General features: G+C 42.8%; 1 protein-coding gene across 1 annotated transcript in view; it reads right to left on the bottom strand.

The window, feature by feature from the left end:
- The window catches only part of Rad23b (RAD23 homolog B, nucleotide excision repair protein), a 37,556-nt gene extending 24,599 nt beyond the window's left edge, over window positions 1-12,957 (bottom strand). Inside the window, exon 1 of the mRNA XM_028779959.1 lies at window positions 12,604-12,957. Coding sequence (XP_028635792.1) covers window positions 12,604-12,669 — 66 coding nt within the window. The 5' untranslated portion in view covers window positions 12,670-12,957. The remainder of the gene's footprint in view (window positions 1-12,603) is intronic.
- Between the last annotated feature and the right edge of the window lie 1,379 nt (window positions 12,958-14,336).

The following is a 14,336-nucleotide window of genomic DNA, read 5'->3' as shown; positions in this document are numbered from 1 at the left end:
ATGTAACTCAACATCACAAATTTCCCATTACACATTTCCCACGGTCCTAAAATCCAACACTTAAAAGAAAAAAAAAAACTCAGAAAATCATCTCAGCATCAATAAACTCTAATATAAATTACAAGTCATTAGCCAATTTAATATACTTTCCCCATGATATAAAACCTAAGTGCAGGTCATATTTTTTTTTCAGTCTACAACCTCTTTAACAACTTTGATCTATCTCTATGCTAAGTCGTTACTTATTTCTTATGAGAAAATGTATTTTAACTTTCACTTTCCCCCACTGGCATTATATCCATTGCACATGGTACTAGGTTACATGAGGACATTTCCATACAGGCATACAATGCACTTAGGGGACTCCCTCATCTCCTCCCTTTTGGGATACCTCTTTTCTCCTGTCCGAAGACAAAGAAACCTCAACTGAGAAAATGCCTCCTTAAGACTGGGCTATAGGCACCATTTTCTTAATTAGTGATTGACTAGGTAGGGAGGGACCTGGCTGATGGTTCTGGGTTCTCTAAGAAAGCAGGCCGAGCACGCCATGAGTCAATAAACTAAAGGATACTCCTCCATGGAGTTTGTTTCAGCTCCTGCCTCCAGGTCTTTGTCCAAACTTCTTTGAAAGATAAACAGTGGTGTGGAAAAGTCAAATTAAACCCTTTCTTTCCCAAGCTGCCTTTTGTCATATTTCATCACAGCTATGACAACCCTAACTGATAATCCTAAGATTAACTCTTTTTTTTTTTTTTGGAGACAGGGTTTCTCTGTATAGCCCTGGCTGTCCTGGAACTCACTCTGTAGACCAGGCTGGCCTCGAACTCAGAAATCCGCCTGCCTCTGCCTCCCAAGTGCTGGGATTAAAGGCATGCGCCACCACTGCCCGGCCTAAGACTAACTCTTAACCCATTGAGTTTCATTAGACCAAGAAACCATAGTTTTATTTCTCATAAACACAGTATTTTTAAGTTAGAGCAATGTATTTTATTTTAAAGGCCTAAACAACAAACCACTTTCTAATTGTGTATATCAAAGGAAGAACAAACAGAAACCCTTATGAACTACAACAAAAATATGTACATTAGACTAAAAAGGGGGCTTAATTATTTACTGCTATGACTTATGCTTGAAAGAAATCAAAACTGTAATTAAAAAATATCCAGAGTCTATAACAGTGAGAGTTCTAGGCATAAATATTATACCATTTGGCTAAAGAACCAGAGTACCACTAAATGCATTCATCTTTCAACAAAGAAAAACTGATCATCTCAGCATGCAACTCAAACATGAAAAAGAAATGCAAATGAAACAGAAATGCAGTATGATATAGTCCTGCACCTGCAGTAAAACAGTAAAATGACAGGAGCAGATACATTTGGTTAACTAGTGGTAAACCTGCCTCCTGTCAGGGAAGAGTAAGCTTCACAATACGGCAGCCATTTACACCTGCAGGTTGCACATTAAGATTCACCAATGACTGAAATACTTATTTCTAGTCTAGTGTACCCACTATATACATAACATTTACACTACAATGGGTATCCAAGTAACCTAGAAAAGACTTACAATACAGGGATAATGTGAAATGTTTGCATGGGAGGTTTTTGCTTAGGGCTAAGGAGTGCTCTGGAACTGTCTGCACATAACAAGATAGGATGCAGTCAATTACTTCCCACCTACACTACACCTCCCTGAGATGTGCTAGCTGGATGCCCATCACCATGTCCTAGAGACACCCAAGCAGCCCCGGAGAGATCTGTATGGGAAATGGGAAAAAAAGTTTTCTGGTCAACAGCAAGCACCAAGGAGTTAGCCACTTGAGGGAGACACTTTGGAAGCAATTCTCCTCCAACATACAACACTGGTCATAAGTTATTTGTGAACATGCTGTTAATACTTAGAATCACTGATGGAGACATTTTAAAAGCAATGTACACTAAGCCAGTAATTCAACTCAAATGAGACACTCCCATTGTCTTTCCAAGGCAGACATATACAGTTTTAACAATAAAACTTGAAAACAAGCCAGGCGGTGGTGGCGCATGCCTTTAATCCCAGCACTTGGGAGGCAGAGGCAGGCGGATCTCTGAGTTCCAGAGTTCAAGGCTAGCCTGGACTACAGAGTGAGTTCCAGGACAGCCAGGGCTACACGGACAAACAAACAAACAAACAAACAAAAAACCTTGAAAACAAACTTAAACACTCATCAAGTTGGGACAGTAATTATTCCACAAATATTCATTTGAATACTGTGCAGTATTAGTGAGTGAATGAATGAAATATTTACAAAAATCATGAAAGGAAAAAAACCTAGTGGCTGTACAACTTATTTTTGAAAACAAACCTATTAAGACAGTCTAAAGAGGTTACTCAACTAAGGACAAAGCTGCCACTTCATTATAAGAAGCCTAGGTTACTTAACTAACTAAAGAGAAAACTAAAACTAGAGTTTGAAATAAGATGTTTTTATCACAACACTTTTATTAGCAATATACAAGAAAATTGCATTTCGAATTGCTCACAGGCTAACCTCAGTGAAATACATCTGCAACAGTAGGAGACCCTGCCCCTGGGACAGAAAGATGGTTCAGCAAGTAAAGGTGCTGTGGTCAACTCTGAGGATGTGGCTTAGATCTCAGAGCCTCAGAAAGTAAGAGAAGTTATCCACTGATCTTCAATATGCACAATGGCATGCTCATGCTGCCCAACACACACACACACACACACACACACACACACACACACACACTTCCAAAGTCAAATGTGTTTACAAAGGACTTCAGATTTACCCAAATTTCTTTGGGTAATATTCCTGGCATCTACAAAACCTGACATAGGCACCAAGGAGCATTTTCTAAATTTCTCTTCTAAAGCAGATTCTGGATAATTATAGAAACAAAACTGATTATCAGGCTTTTACTGCTGGGCAGTGGTGGTACACAACTTTAATCCCAGCACTTGGGAGGCAGAGGCAGCTGGATCTCTGAGTTTGAGGCCAGCCTGGTCTACAGACTGAGTTCCAGAACAGCCAGGGCTACACAAAGAAACTGGTGTGTGTAGGGGTGGGGGGTGGGGGGTGGGGGGTGTGGAGTGGGGGGTGGGAGGTTTACCAACTGCGTAAAGAAATCAGGAAAGTTGCACCACTAAACTCAAGTGAGATATAGTAAACAAAGGCAATCAATCCTCAGGCTATATAGTAAGGTTCTGCTACGAATCAGTTGTATGGGAAGCTCCACATTACATATTGTAAACCTAATAAAGCAGATAAAAAAAAAAAAGGTTCTGCTACCAAGCAGGGCAACCTAAAGCTTGATCCCCAGGACCCAAGAGGCAAAAGTAGGAGAGAAACAATTCCCATAGGCTGCCTTCTGACCTTCACATGAAGCTCTGGTATTTGTAGACAAATAAATGTAATTATTTTAAAAGGCTATCTTCACTGGTGTAATTACCCAAAGGCTATTAGTTTAAATTGGGAATCTATTATTTTTTCCACAGAAACTATATAAAATGTTTCTAAGTCAACCTATACACATCAACTTAATTGCCTTTAAAATGCATTCCAGATGTTATGATCTTAATAAGATCAAAGCAGATAGAAATGAAAGAATGTGAAAGGTGAATCCGACACTATCTAGAGCTTTTATAGTTTCTAGCAGAATAACAATAACCCATTTTATTGTGTGGGTCAGGGGAACCCGCCTGCTTGATCTTGATCAACCAAAGCAGGGGATGAGAAATAGTCTTACTCACGGTTGAGCATTTAAGATTTGATCACATAGAGTCATTTGGAGCAGATCTACCTCCACTGCCTGAATGAGCTTATGTGACGTTTAAAGAGTTTACAGAATTCATTCAGAAGTGAGACTGACTTCACTGTCCAGGTGTGTTCATAAGGAACAGATGGCACAGCATCATTTGGCAGGACTCACTCTGCTACAGCACATTTAAGTTTAGCCAATTTCTTTAAAAAGCAAATTTCATACATTACCTATCCAAAGGGAGGGAGAGGGTGGATTGATGGATGGATGAATAAATAAAATCTAATTTTCAAGTCTAAATGAAAATGGGGTTTTTATTTTAAAAACAGCACAATTTCTTCCACAATTCACTATATACTTTTTTGCACCAAATTACCTGATTTTTCACATCAACTTTATTTAAAGCGAGCAGATAATTTCTATGATACTCCCTTTCTAAACCAAAGAGATTTTAAAGAACTGGAGGACAAAAGACAAGTGGACACGTGGAGCACAGGGGTGAGAGACACTTCCCTACTAACACTGTCTAGGGCACTTGGAAGAAAGAGAGCCAGACACAGAAAAGAGTGAAACCAAACCAATGTTCTTTGAGTTTTGCTATAAGGTGGAACCAAGAAACAAAACCATAGCTCAAGAGGGATGCAAAGAGGAGGGTTTTATTAATATGGGGATGCTGGGGTCAAGTATGAAATGTTCCTAACAGGTTCATGTGTTGAAAATCAGTCTACTACTAATAGCACTATTTGGGGAGATTCTGGAAACTTTCAGTGAGGAAGTCAAGTCAGTAGAGGCATTCCTTTTAAAGTCTAACCTGTAATTTCTATTCTCTGCTTCCTGATTCCATGAGGTGAACAGCTTCCTCCTCCACTAGCTCCAGATGCCATGATGTTCTACCCAAGTACATAAGCAATTGTGGGATGAACCCTCTGAAACCATGAAGGAAATATATCACTGCTCTCTTATGTTACTCTCTTGGATATATTTAGTCACAGCTACACAAGGTGTCTAATATAGGTAGTAATATAGGTTGATAGGTTATATCACCCTTTCAGAAGACAGGAGATAGGTAGAATGAAAAAAATGTAGGGACTAGTCTTACAAGGTACATCCATAATAGACAGGCATGAATCTGAGACAATTCCACACAACAAAGTATTTGACTGACTGCACTAGCACAAGTAGAAATATCAAGGTGAATTTTACAGCTTCCGGGGTTTCCCAATTGAAAACAACAGTGCAGGAGTGGGACCATGCTGCCAAGCACTGTTAAGCCATCAAATTCTATGTACACATTATTTCAGACTCACAGAATCTTCAAGTCTTCAAAAAGGCTATCTGGTAACACTTTCCAAACTGTGACGAAGACACAGTCCTGGCTGGGTAACCTACCCGAGGTCACCAATCAGCTATTTAGGCAGGACTGATTCAGGAAGTCTGGCTTCAGGCATGCTATGCTGAGTCTTCCAAGCATGTGAGTATAATCACTGACCCTACTACTCTCAAGAGGCAAATGTAGAAGTAACAAGAAATGACAGGCAGTGAAAGGAAAATTGTTATCAAATGCCTTTAAAAAAAATTCCAATAGAGTTGGAATCAGAAAATAAAGAGTGGAAAGCTAAAAAGCATTACTGAGTGTGGTGTTTTAAATGAGAAATGCCCCATTGGGTCACATATTTGAACACTTGGTCCCCAGCTGGTGGCAGTTTGTGGAGATTATGGAACCTTTCGGAAGTAGAACCTTGAGGAAGAAGTACATATCTGGGATGAGCTTTAAGAGTTTATAGCCTCTGGCTTGAGAGATGACTCAGCAGTTAAGAACACTGACTGCTCTTCCAGAGGTCCTGAGCTAAATTCCCAGCAACCACATGGTGGCTCACAACCATCTGTAATGGGATCTGATGCCCTCAGAGCAACAGTGTACTCATACATAACATAAATAAGTAAATCTTTCTTTAAAACAAAAGAAAGTTTATAGCCTCACCAGTCTTGATGGCACATACCTTTAACCCCAGCACTTGGGAGGCAAGGTAGAGGCAGGCCAATCTCTGTGAGTTGGAAGTCAACCTGGCCTACAAAGGAAGTTTCAGGACAGCCAAGGCTGTCAGAGAACTCCAGTGTCAAACAAAACAAACAACAACAAAGTTTATATCCTCACTACAGTTCCAGTTCACTCTCAGCTTCTTGCAAATATATGAACTTTCATTTTCTTGCTCTGGCCTTCTGCTTCTGTCTCTGTGGCCAATATGACTTGTCCCTCTAGAACCATAAGCCAAATACACTTTCTTCCATAAGCTGCTCTTGGTCATGAGTGTCTTGTCACAGCAGTAGAAAGTAACTAATACACTGGAGTTGGGGAAAGAGTCAGTTACCAGTAATACTGAGAGCTAACGTCTAATAATGGGAGTGATGTTGAGACAGAACAGAGATCACTGTGTATATATAAGACAGAAGAATAAGAGGAAAGATACAGGCATGGCCATCTTTCATAGATAATGAAACCAAGGTCATTTACTTTTCTTTCCTTCTTTTAAAGATGCATTAATCACATTTTTTTTTTTAGCAATATGATGTTCCTTTTTAAAGAATAAATCCTTCAAGATTATGAGAAGTACTATGCTCAACAACTTTTTTTTCCCCCTGAGACAGGGTTTCTCTGTGTAGTCCTGGTTGTCCTGGAACTCAACTCTGTAGACCAGGCTGGCCTCGAACTCAGAAATCCGCCTGCCTCTGCCTCCCAAGTGCTGGGATTAAAGGCGTGCGCCACCACTGCTCGGCTCAACAACTTATTTTTAAAACCACAAATAAGAAAAAAGATAAAGAACACTATCTACCCATAGCTACTATTCTACTTCCGCACATGCCACTCACTTCAATCCAGCTTCTGGCTCCATTTCTACTAGGATACTGCCCATAGGGTCAGTAATGACCTATAAGCCGCCCACACTATCAGGCCTCTTTTTACTCCTTTTCATCTCTGAAGCCTCAGATATAACTGACCCCCCATTTTTCTTGAAACTCTCCTTGGATTATTCCTGTCTCAAAGACTGCTCCTTGACTGACCTTTGCTCCTGTACACATGAGAGCATCCCAGGTTCCTATCCTAAGCCTCATGCTACTACGATGTGCAGCATCTTTACCAGAGCAATGCAGTCACTAACGTACACAAGTTAAATGGCTTACAAAGTAGAACCTAATGATACTGCTCATATTTTTCAAAGACCAGGCCCTGGAAAGATTGACACACAACTTATCCACTCACATGAGTTAAGGTAAGGAGTATACTTGCTATTTTCACATCTCCATGTAATCTCCAATCTAACATTCTGTGTAATCCAGACTCAACAGTAATGTTCCTACTCCAACCGCTAATTCTGTTTTCAGTCTTTCACATCCCTGGGAAGAATACAAGTACTCACAAGTTTACATTATCAAATTAAAAATGCTAACCCAACCAAAAATTCCTTAAAATTCTACTTTGTAAAAATATATCTCAATTCCATATCCAATCCTGGCCAAAGGCTTAATTGCTTAAAATTACTGCACAAGTCCTAGCTAACCTCCCTGCTTTCTTGTCCATTCTCCCCAAATGAGATCAGGTACCCTTTAGTTAAAAGATCATAAATAAGTCAGGCAGCTGGCTCATGACTATAATCCCAGAATTCAGGTAGAACAGGACTGCCATAGGTTTGAGGGCAGCCTAAACTAGAGTAGGATAAGGGTGGTGGGGGGGGAGGGGGGTAGAGAGGGAGAGGGTAAATAATGTTATAAAAGGCTTCTTCTCATCTATCTTTGAAAAATTCTACCCTTTAACAGCCTACATACTCCGAGCCCTGTCTAACTCTAAGCTCCATATGTTAACCTAGAAACACTGGCCTTATAGATTCCTCCAAGATACTGTTAAAATCCTAAGGTCTGTACTGTAAAGGTCCCCACAGAAAAGACTCCTTACCTTGCTATGTGCTGTGTGTTCAGACCTCAGCTGTACTCTCTAGAAAAGCCTCTCTGGCCTCTAAAGTGCCATCATCGAGGACTATCACACCATCTCACCTTACTTCAGTTTCTACACAAGCACTTACCATTACATGATTTTCTTTAATCAGCCTATTCTTAAGAGGTTTTTAAAAATATGTGTTTAGCCTGCGTGTATGTCTGTGAAGGTGTTAGAAGCTCCGGAACTGGAGTTATACAGTTCTGAGCTGCCATATGGGTATTGGGTATTGAACCTGGATACTCTGGAAGAACAGCCAAGTGGGTGCTGGGATTTGAACTGCTAACAGAGGAGCCAGCACGCTTACTCCTGAACCACCTCTGATTATATTTACTATTTTGTGCCATTTACTTTGTTGGCCATTACCATGTAGTGTTTTCTCCCTTACCTGTTATAACAGCTCTAAGCTTAAACATTAAGAAAGAAAATGTGAAATGTTACATGTGAGGAAGAGGTTTTTTTTTTTAGAGAGTTGCCTCATTTTTGTAGTGTTGTAAGTAGATGGTGACTGTAAACATGATAAAGCAAGTGTAAGCAGCTTATATCACATGCTAATGAATTTTAAAATATCTAATGTACATTTTTGATATCTTTGGCATGGGTGGTTTTGTTTGTTGAGGGTCTGTATTAACTGTATAGACCAGGCAGCCTTAACCTCAGCTTATGGGTTGTGACCCCCTTTTGGGGTAGTGGGGGGGGGGGTCAAATGACCCCTTTACAAGGGTTGTATATCAGATATCCTGCTTATCGAATATTTACATTTCAATTCATAACAGTAGCAAAATTACAGTTATGAAGTAGTAATGAGCCAGGAAGTGGTGACACACGCCTTTAATCCCAGCACTTGGGAGGCAGAGGCAGGCGGATTTCTGAGTTTGAGGCCAAACAGCCTGGTCTACAGAGTGAGTTCCAGGACAGCCAGGGCTATACAGAGAAACCCTGTCTCGAAAAACCAAAAAAAAAAAAAAAAGGAAAAAAATGGAGTAGTAATGAAAATAATTTTATGGTTGGGATAACCACAATATAAGGAACTATACTAAAGGGTCAAAGTATTAGGAAGGTTGAAAACCATTGCCTTAAATTCTTGCAGTTTGGTATCAGTGAACATTTAGCAGGATATAGAACAAAGTTTTTAATCCAAGTTCCTGAGTTGACTCAAAAGTCTTGCTGTTGATTAAAACTGTTGAAAACAGTGGCTGAAAAAGAGAGCTCAGGGGTTAACAGCACTGGCTGCTCTTGTAGAGGTTCAAATCCCAGCACCTACAACTAACAAGAGTCCTGAATGTCAGTCAGTCCAGGGGGATCTGATGCCCTCTTCTGGCCTCCACAGGCACTATATACATAAGTGACAAGTATAGAGAAAACACCCAAGCACAAAATATAATCTTATAAATATAATCTACTTTTGTCTTTAAATCTTGCCACTTTAAAAAGCAGACAGACAAACTTTCAGCTTTCAAAACACAAGAGCAAACAAAACACGCTCTTGCCCTTTAGCCAGAGCCTCAACTAGGTGATAAAGTTCCCCAAAACCTGAAACCATTGCTTCCATGTCCCTATGCTCAGCACCCAGCAGGTCCAGCAGTGACACTCCAGAGCTGCCTTTAGCTCTCAATCCTTTCTCACTGTGCTCATGTGTATGGCAAGCTCCAAAGAGTTTCTTCACAAGGTAGCTTGACTCAACTTCCTCAGTCCCTTCTAAGGTAAAACTAGTCAAAGGCAAACCTTAAACGACAAAATGTAAGTCTGTAAACTGCAGGCATTCCTAAAATCCTAATTTAAAATCTACTTTAAAACATATCGGCTGGGCTGTGGTGGCGCACGCCTTTAATCCCAGCACTTGGGAGGCAGAGGCAGGTAGATTTCTGAGTTCGAGGCCAGCCTGGTCTACAGAGTGAGTTCCAGGACAGCCAGGGCTACACAGAGAAACCCTGTCTCAAAAACAAAAAAAAAAAAACAAAAAACAAAAAACAAAACCCACATCATTCATTCATTTAATCACTCATGGGACTGGGGGTCCCCCAAGTATCACAGTGCCAAAACCAGTGAATGAGTCAGAACACAACCTTCTGGGCTCAGTTCTCTCCCACCATGCAAGTCCAGGGGACTGAATTTAAGTCATCGGGCTTGGTGACATGGGGTTTTAACTGCTGACTCACTTACAAATTCCCAAACTGATCTACTCCTAAAATCCCTGGTTACTTTTTGTAACAAATTAGAAAGTATTTCCTGTCATCTACTTTTTATTTTTTACTGGAATTCTAAAGCACTTTGTAAAAAAAAAAACAAAAAAATCAATTAACCTCTACTGGGTAGTGGCCACAGCTTTAACCCCTACAGAGGAAACAGAGGCAGGTGGTTTTCTGTGAATCCCAGCTCAGTAGGACTACACAGTGAAACCTTGTCTCAAATGAACGAATGAAAGGAAAAGAAGATATATGTGTGTGTTTATACACTCATCAAACTCACTACAGACGTAAATAAAGGGGCTATGGTGCAAGTACTGCTGCAAAGCTTGTCTATGTCTGCATAAAGCCCAGAGTGGAGATCCCCAGCAAAATGAAAAGGAGGCATGGAATATGGAATCAAAACATTTCACGATACTGGTTTTTATATTTCATTAATAGCAATAAATTACATTTGTTCTAGTAACAAAAGTTGAAGAAGTCACTAACATTTTACCAAACATGAATTTCTGAAAATGTAAAATATTACACCCCCTGTACATAAGCCTGTAAATAAGTGCAGCTAGGAAGTAATGCTCAAAGGTGCTAGCAGACATGTAGAGGGCCTAAAGTGAAGCACAAATTTTATATGGATATATATGTGCATATTTCAGGAGTGTGAAGTTACTACATAACTCCCAACATATTCACATATTAAAGACACGAAGCAAAACGTGCTTCTCCATGTTTCAGTGGTTCTGGGATAAATTATTATAAGCCCAAGGAGTTACCGTGATCCATCTCATCACTTGTCACCTGCAATGAGCCAAATGCCAAGGAGGCATTTTACATATTTTGTATACTATCGCTAAAGAGATGACTGTGTTATTCCTCTTCAAGGTGCTGGAGATGAACATCTGTCTGACATCCCAGCCCTGCACACTTTTCTGTCAGCGTACTCTTCAGTACCCTCCAAGTAGTACAAGAAAATGGTGGCACACACTCCTTTAATCCCAGCACTTAGGGGGCAGAAGCAGGCCGATCTCTGAGTTTGATGTCAGCCAGGACTAGAGTTGAGTTCTAGAATAGCTAGGGATACACAAGAGAAAACCTGTCTCAAAAACCTAAAGAAAAAAAGGAAGGCAGGCAGGCAGAAAGGAGGAAAAAAGCAATTCGATTCTACTGGGCCTCTGTCCACTAAATGTTAACAACTGCTTCTGAGAAGACTGCAGAGTTCTCATGTTAATGTTTTTATCTATACCTTCAAGAATTACTGCAGATGTCTGGAAATTAAATAATTTCTTATAAAATCATTTTGTGCCAGAATTTCAAAAAGGTCGAAAATTCTTGGTTTCTTATTAAGGAATGAAGGAGACTTTAGAATATTAGATGAGATAGGTAAAAAAAAAAAAAAGCAGGCCGGGCGGTGGTGGTGCACGCCTTTAATCCCAGCACTCGGGAGGCAGAGACAGGCGGATTTCTGAGTTCAAGGACAGCCAGAACTACACAGAGAAATCCTGTCTCGAAAAACCAAAAAAAAAAAAACCAACAACCAGAATACTGTGTCTTCACACAAACTTCTATTGATTACATAGTAGGTCTCATTTAGGAACCAACTAAATGCCATTTAATCCTCACCATCTCAGCTGGTACTGATTCCGCTTCAGAAAATCAAACAGGGTAATCTGTCCATGTCATAGTAAACGAGTTATAGAGACACAAATAGAATTCAGGTCTCCAGTCTATTTAATTAACACCACGTCCTGGTTCTTCAACCAAAATTCAATCACAAATTCAATCAGTCATTTAAAAAATTAAGGAAAAAAAAAACACCACAAATATGCAGTAATCTGCTGGCTTACGACAATCTTAACATAGCGTCACAATTCCACGTGAGGAAATTTACACACATGGCATTTTTTAGATTCCTGACAAAGTTGTATTAAAGTTAATATAGATTTTTTTACAGGCAAAACCAGAGAACACAGCATTAGAATTTATCACGTGAATTCGTTAAGTGTAGTCGGTTTTAACTGTAGAACACCAAGTTTTTATATTTTTTCCCCTCCCTTCAAATACTACTATTCTGGGAGTCCGAGGAGCGTTCAGGTTCCCAAGACGACGGAGAGAACTCATTTAAATCCGGATCTGAAGGTTTCTAATGCAAAATTCTTCACCACCAACGTGGCCTCAGAGCGTAATCCACCTGTGGGTATGGGTTCGGTGACTGCGAGGGAAGGATCGTAAAAACTATCCAAAATAGACACAAATCAAAGGGTTCCTCCTGAGAAGCAAAAAATTCATTTTCCCCCCACCATCTCTCCTGGCTGCAGACAAAACTAGGCGCATTTAAGGCCCATCGTCTTGGTTAACCGGTCCCCAGACCTCTGCACCTAGCCAGGTCGTAGGAGGGTGGTGGCGACGCCTGGGTCTCCCTCCCCCACCTGTGCACTTCAGGCCAGGCTCCAGCGCCCAGGCCGCTAGGCTTCCCCTCCCCCTCCGTCCCCACGACCACGCGCTCCGGGCCGCGGCCTCCAGTGCCCGCGCGGGCCCGTGTTGCTCCACGCCATCTGCCCCCAGGCCTTCCTCGTTGTCGGCCCACAAAGCCGGCGGTGACCTGACGCCCCTCTGGGGCCCTCCCGCGCCGCCCCGACCCGGGCCCGCGCTCTCCCAACCCTGCGACGCATACCGTCTCCTCCGGGTCGATGTCGATCTTGAAGGTCTGCTGCTGAAGGGTCTTCAGGGTGACCTGCATGGTGTCTAAGCCGGGGCCTGGCCGCCCCGGGGTGGCCGCGATCCTCGCGCTCTCGGGAGGAAGGCGGTGGGGGTGGGGGCTTGTCACATTCGCCCGGAGTCGCGCTCACCTCGGGCCCCGCGTCCCCCCGGCCGCGCCGCCGCTCCCGCGGCTTTCCCCGCAAGCTCTACCCGCGGTGCTTCCTCACGCGCCAGCCACCGGGCCCGCAGGAGGCGCGAGGGACTCCCCGAGAGACGCAGAGAATCCGCTACCTCACCACAGGATGGTGGCCGCCATCACCGTGACTCGCCGAGACGTACCCCCTCCCCCACCAGAAAAAACCCGTAGGATGGGGCCAGACTCGGGCGATCTGAGCAGGCGCAGGGTGCGGCGACGCTGTGCGCAGGCGTCAACAGGAACTCCGCCCGGGAATTGGAGGCGGGACGGTGGGTGGTGCTGGAATATCGGCGGCGCGTCGCCGGCGTGCGCAGGCGCACTTCACAGGCAGCGGCGCTCGCGGAGGCCTGATCGGGTCCGCCCGCCTACAGTCGCTCCGCCTACGGTCAGGCTCCGCCTAGCGGCGCGAGTTGCGCAACCCGTAGCCGGGGAACGGCTACGTGGAGACCCGTCTTAGTAGCTGCGGAGCAGTGAGCACGGAACCTAGAGGGCGGTGGAACGGGCGGAGCCTTAGTGGAAGGGTTGTCTGGGGTCCGCCCAGATGGGGCGAGCGTAGCCGGTCGAGCGTGTGTAATGCCGGTTGCTTCCCTGATTCTGAGACAGACTCCAGCAATGGACTGCTTGCTTGCTTCCCTCTAGCCTTGGGACCTCCCACCTGTAAAGAAAGGCGGATTTAAGAAGGAGGCCTAATTGTGTCACGCCTTTCACTCCTTCGTTTTTTACTGTCCCTGTTGAGGGGTTGGTGGTGGATATTAGGTAGTTGCCCTTAGCCTCATCTCAAGTGCTGCTTTCCTTTGCATGTGGTCCCTTCTAATTTTTGCTCAAGTGTCGCCTTATTGAACTCTATCCTGCCCACCCGACTTAAAGTATCAGCTTCTTCGGATCCCATCATCCATCCAGTTCCACTTGTCTCAGTAACATTTATCACCTTCTGAGTCCTATACAATGTGTGTATTTAGCATGTGTGTCTTCCTTCTCTTTACTAATTCTCCAGGCTGAAGCTACACAAAGGCATTTTGTTTTGCCCACGGTGTTCCCCCAAAGCCTACAAAATAAGCCTAGCATGTTGAAGGAACAAGGGAAATATTAGAAGAATGGGTGAAGGTGCTTCTGGTTCCTTGGCAGGAAGGGTGAGAAGTCACACAGCTAGTTGGTGGTTAGAGTGGGATAATGCATGTAAGTCTTAGTGTCAGGAACACAGAGTTAAGTGCTTGGCTGTAGCAGTATGTCTATTTACACAGAGATAAGACCAGAGTGCAGAGGTGTCGATAATAAGCACCCAGCCACCAGAATAGTGACACCTTAAGTGGTTGTCTCTATGCAGCCTCTTAATAGTGTAGTGACCCCTGGTAGACTTAAAAAGTGAGAATAAAAACCAGTTACTACCATCAGACCGCAGTGAGGACTATTACAACCTCCCTCTCTGAGCTAGCACCGTCAATGATTACAGTATCACTATTTGTATTTTCATGGTTCCAGAAACTAGGATATAATTTTGTCATGGAACTTTC

Source organism: Grammomys surdaster, unplaced genomic scaffold (genome assembly GCF_004785775.1).
Source record: "Grammomys surdaster isolate TR1022 unplaced genomic scaffold, NIH_TR_1.0 363, whole genome shotgun sequence".
Taxonomy (NCBI): Eukaryota; Metazoa; Chordata; class Mammalia; order Rodentia; family Muridae; genus Grammomys; species Grammomys surdaster.
This window is presented reverse-complemented; position numbering and strand designations above follow the sequence as displayed.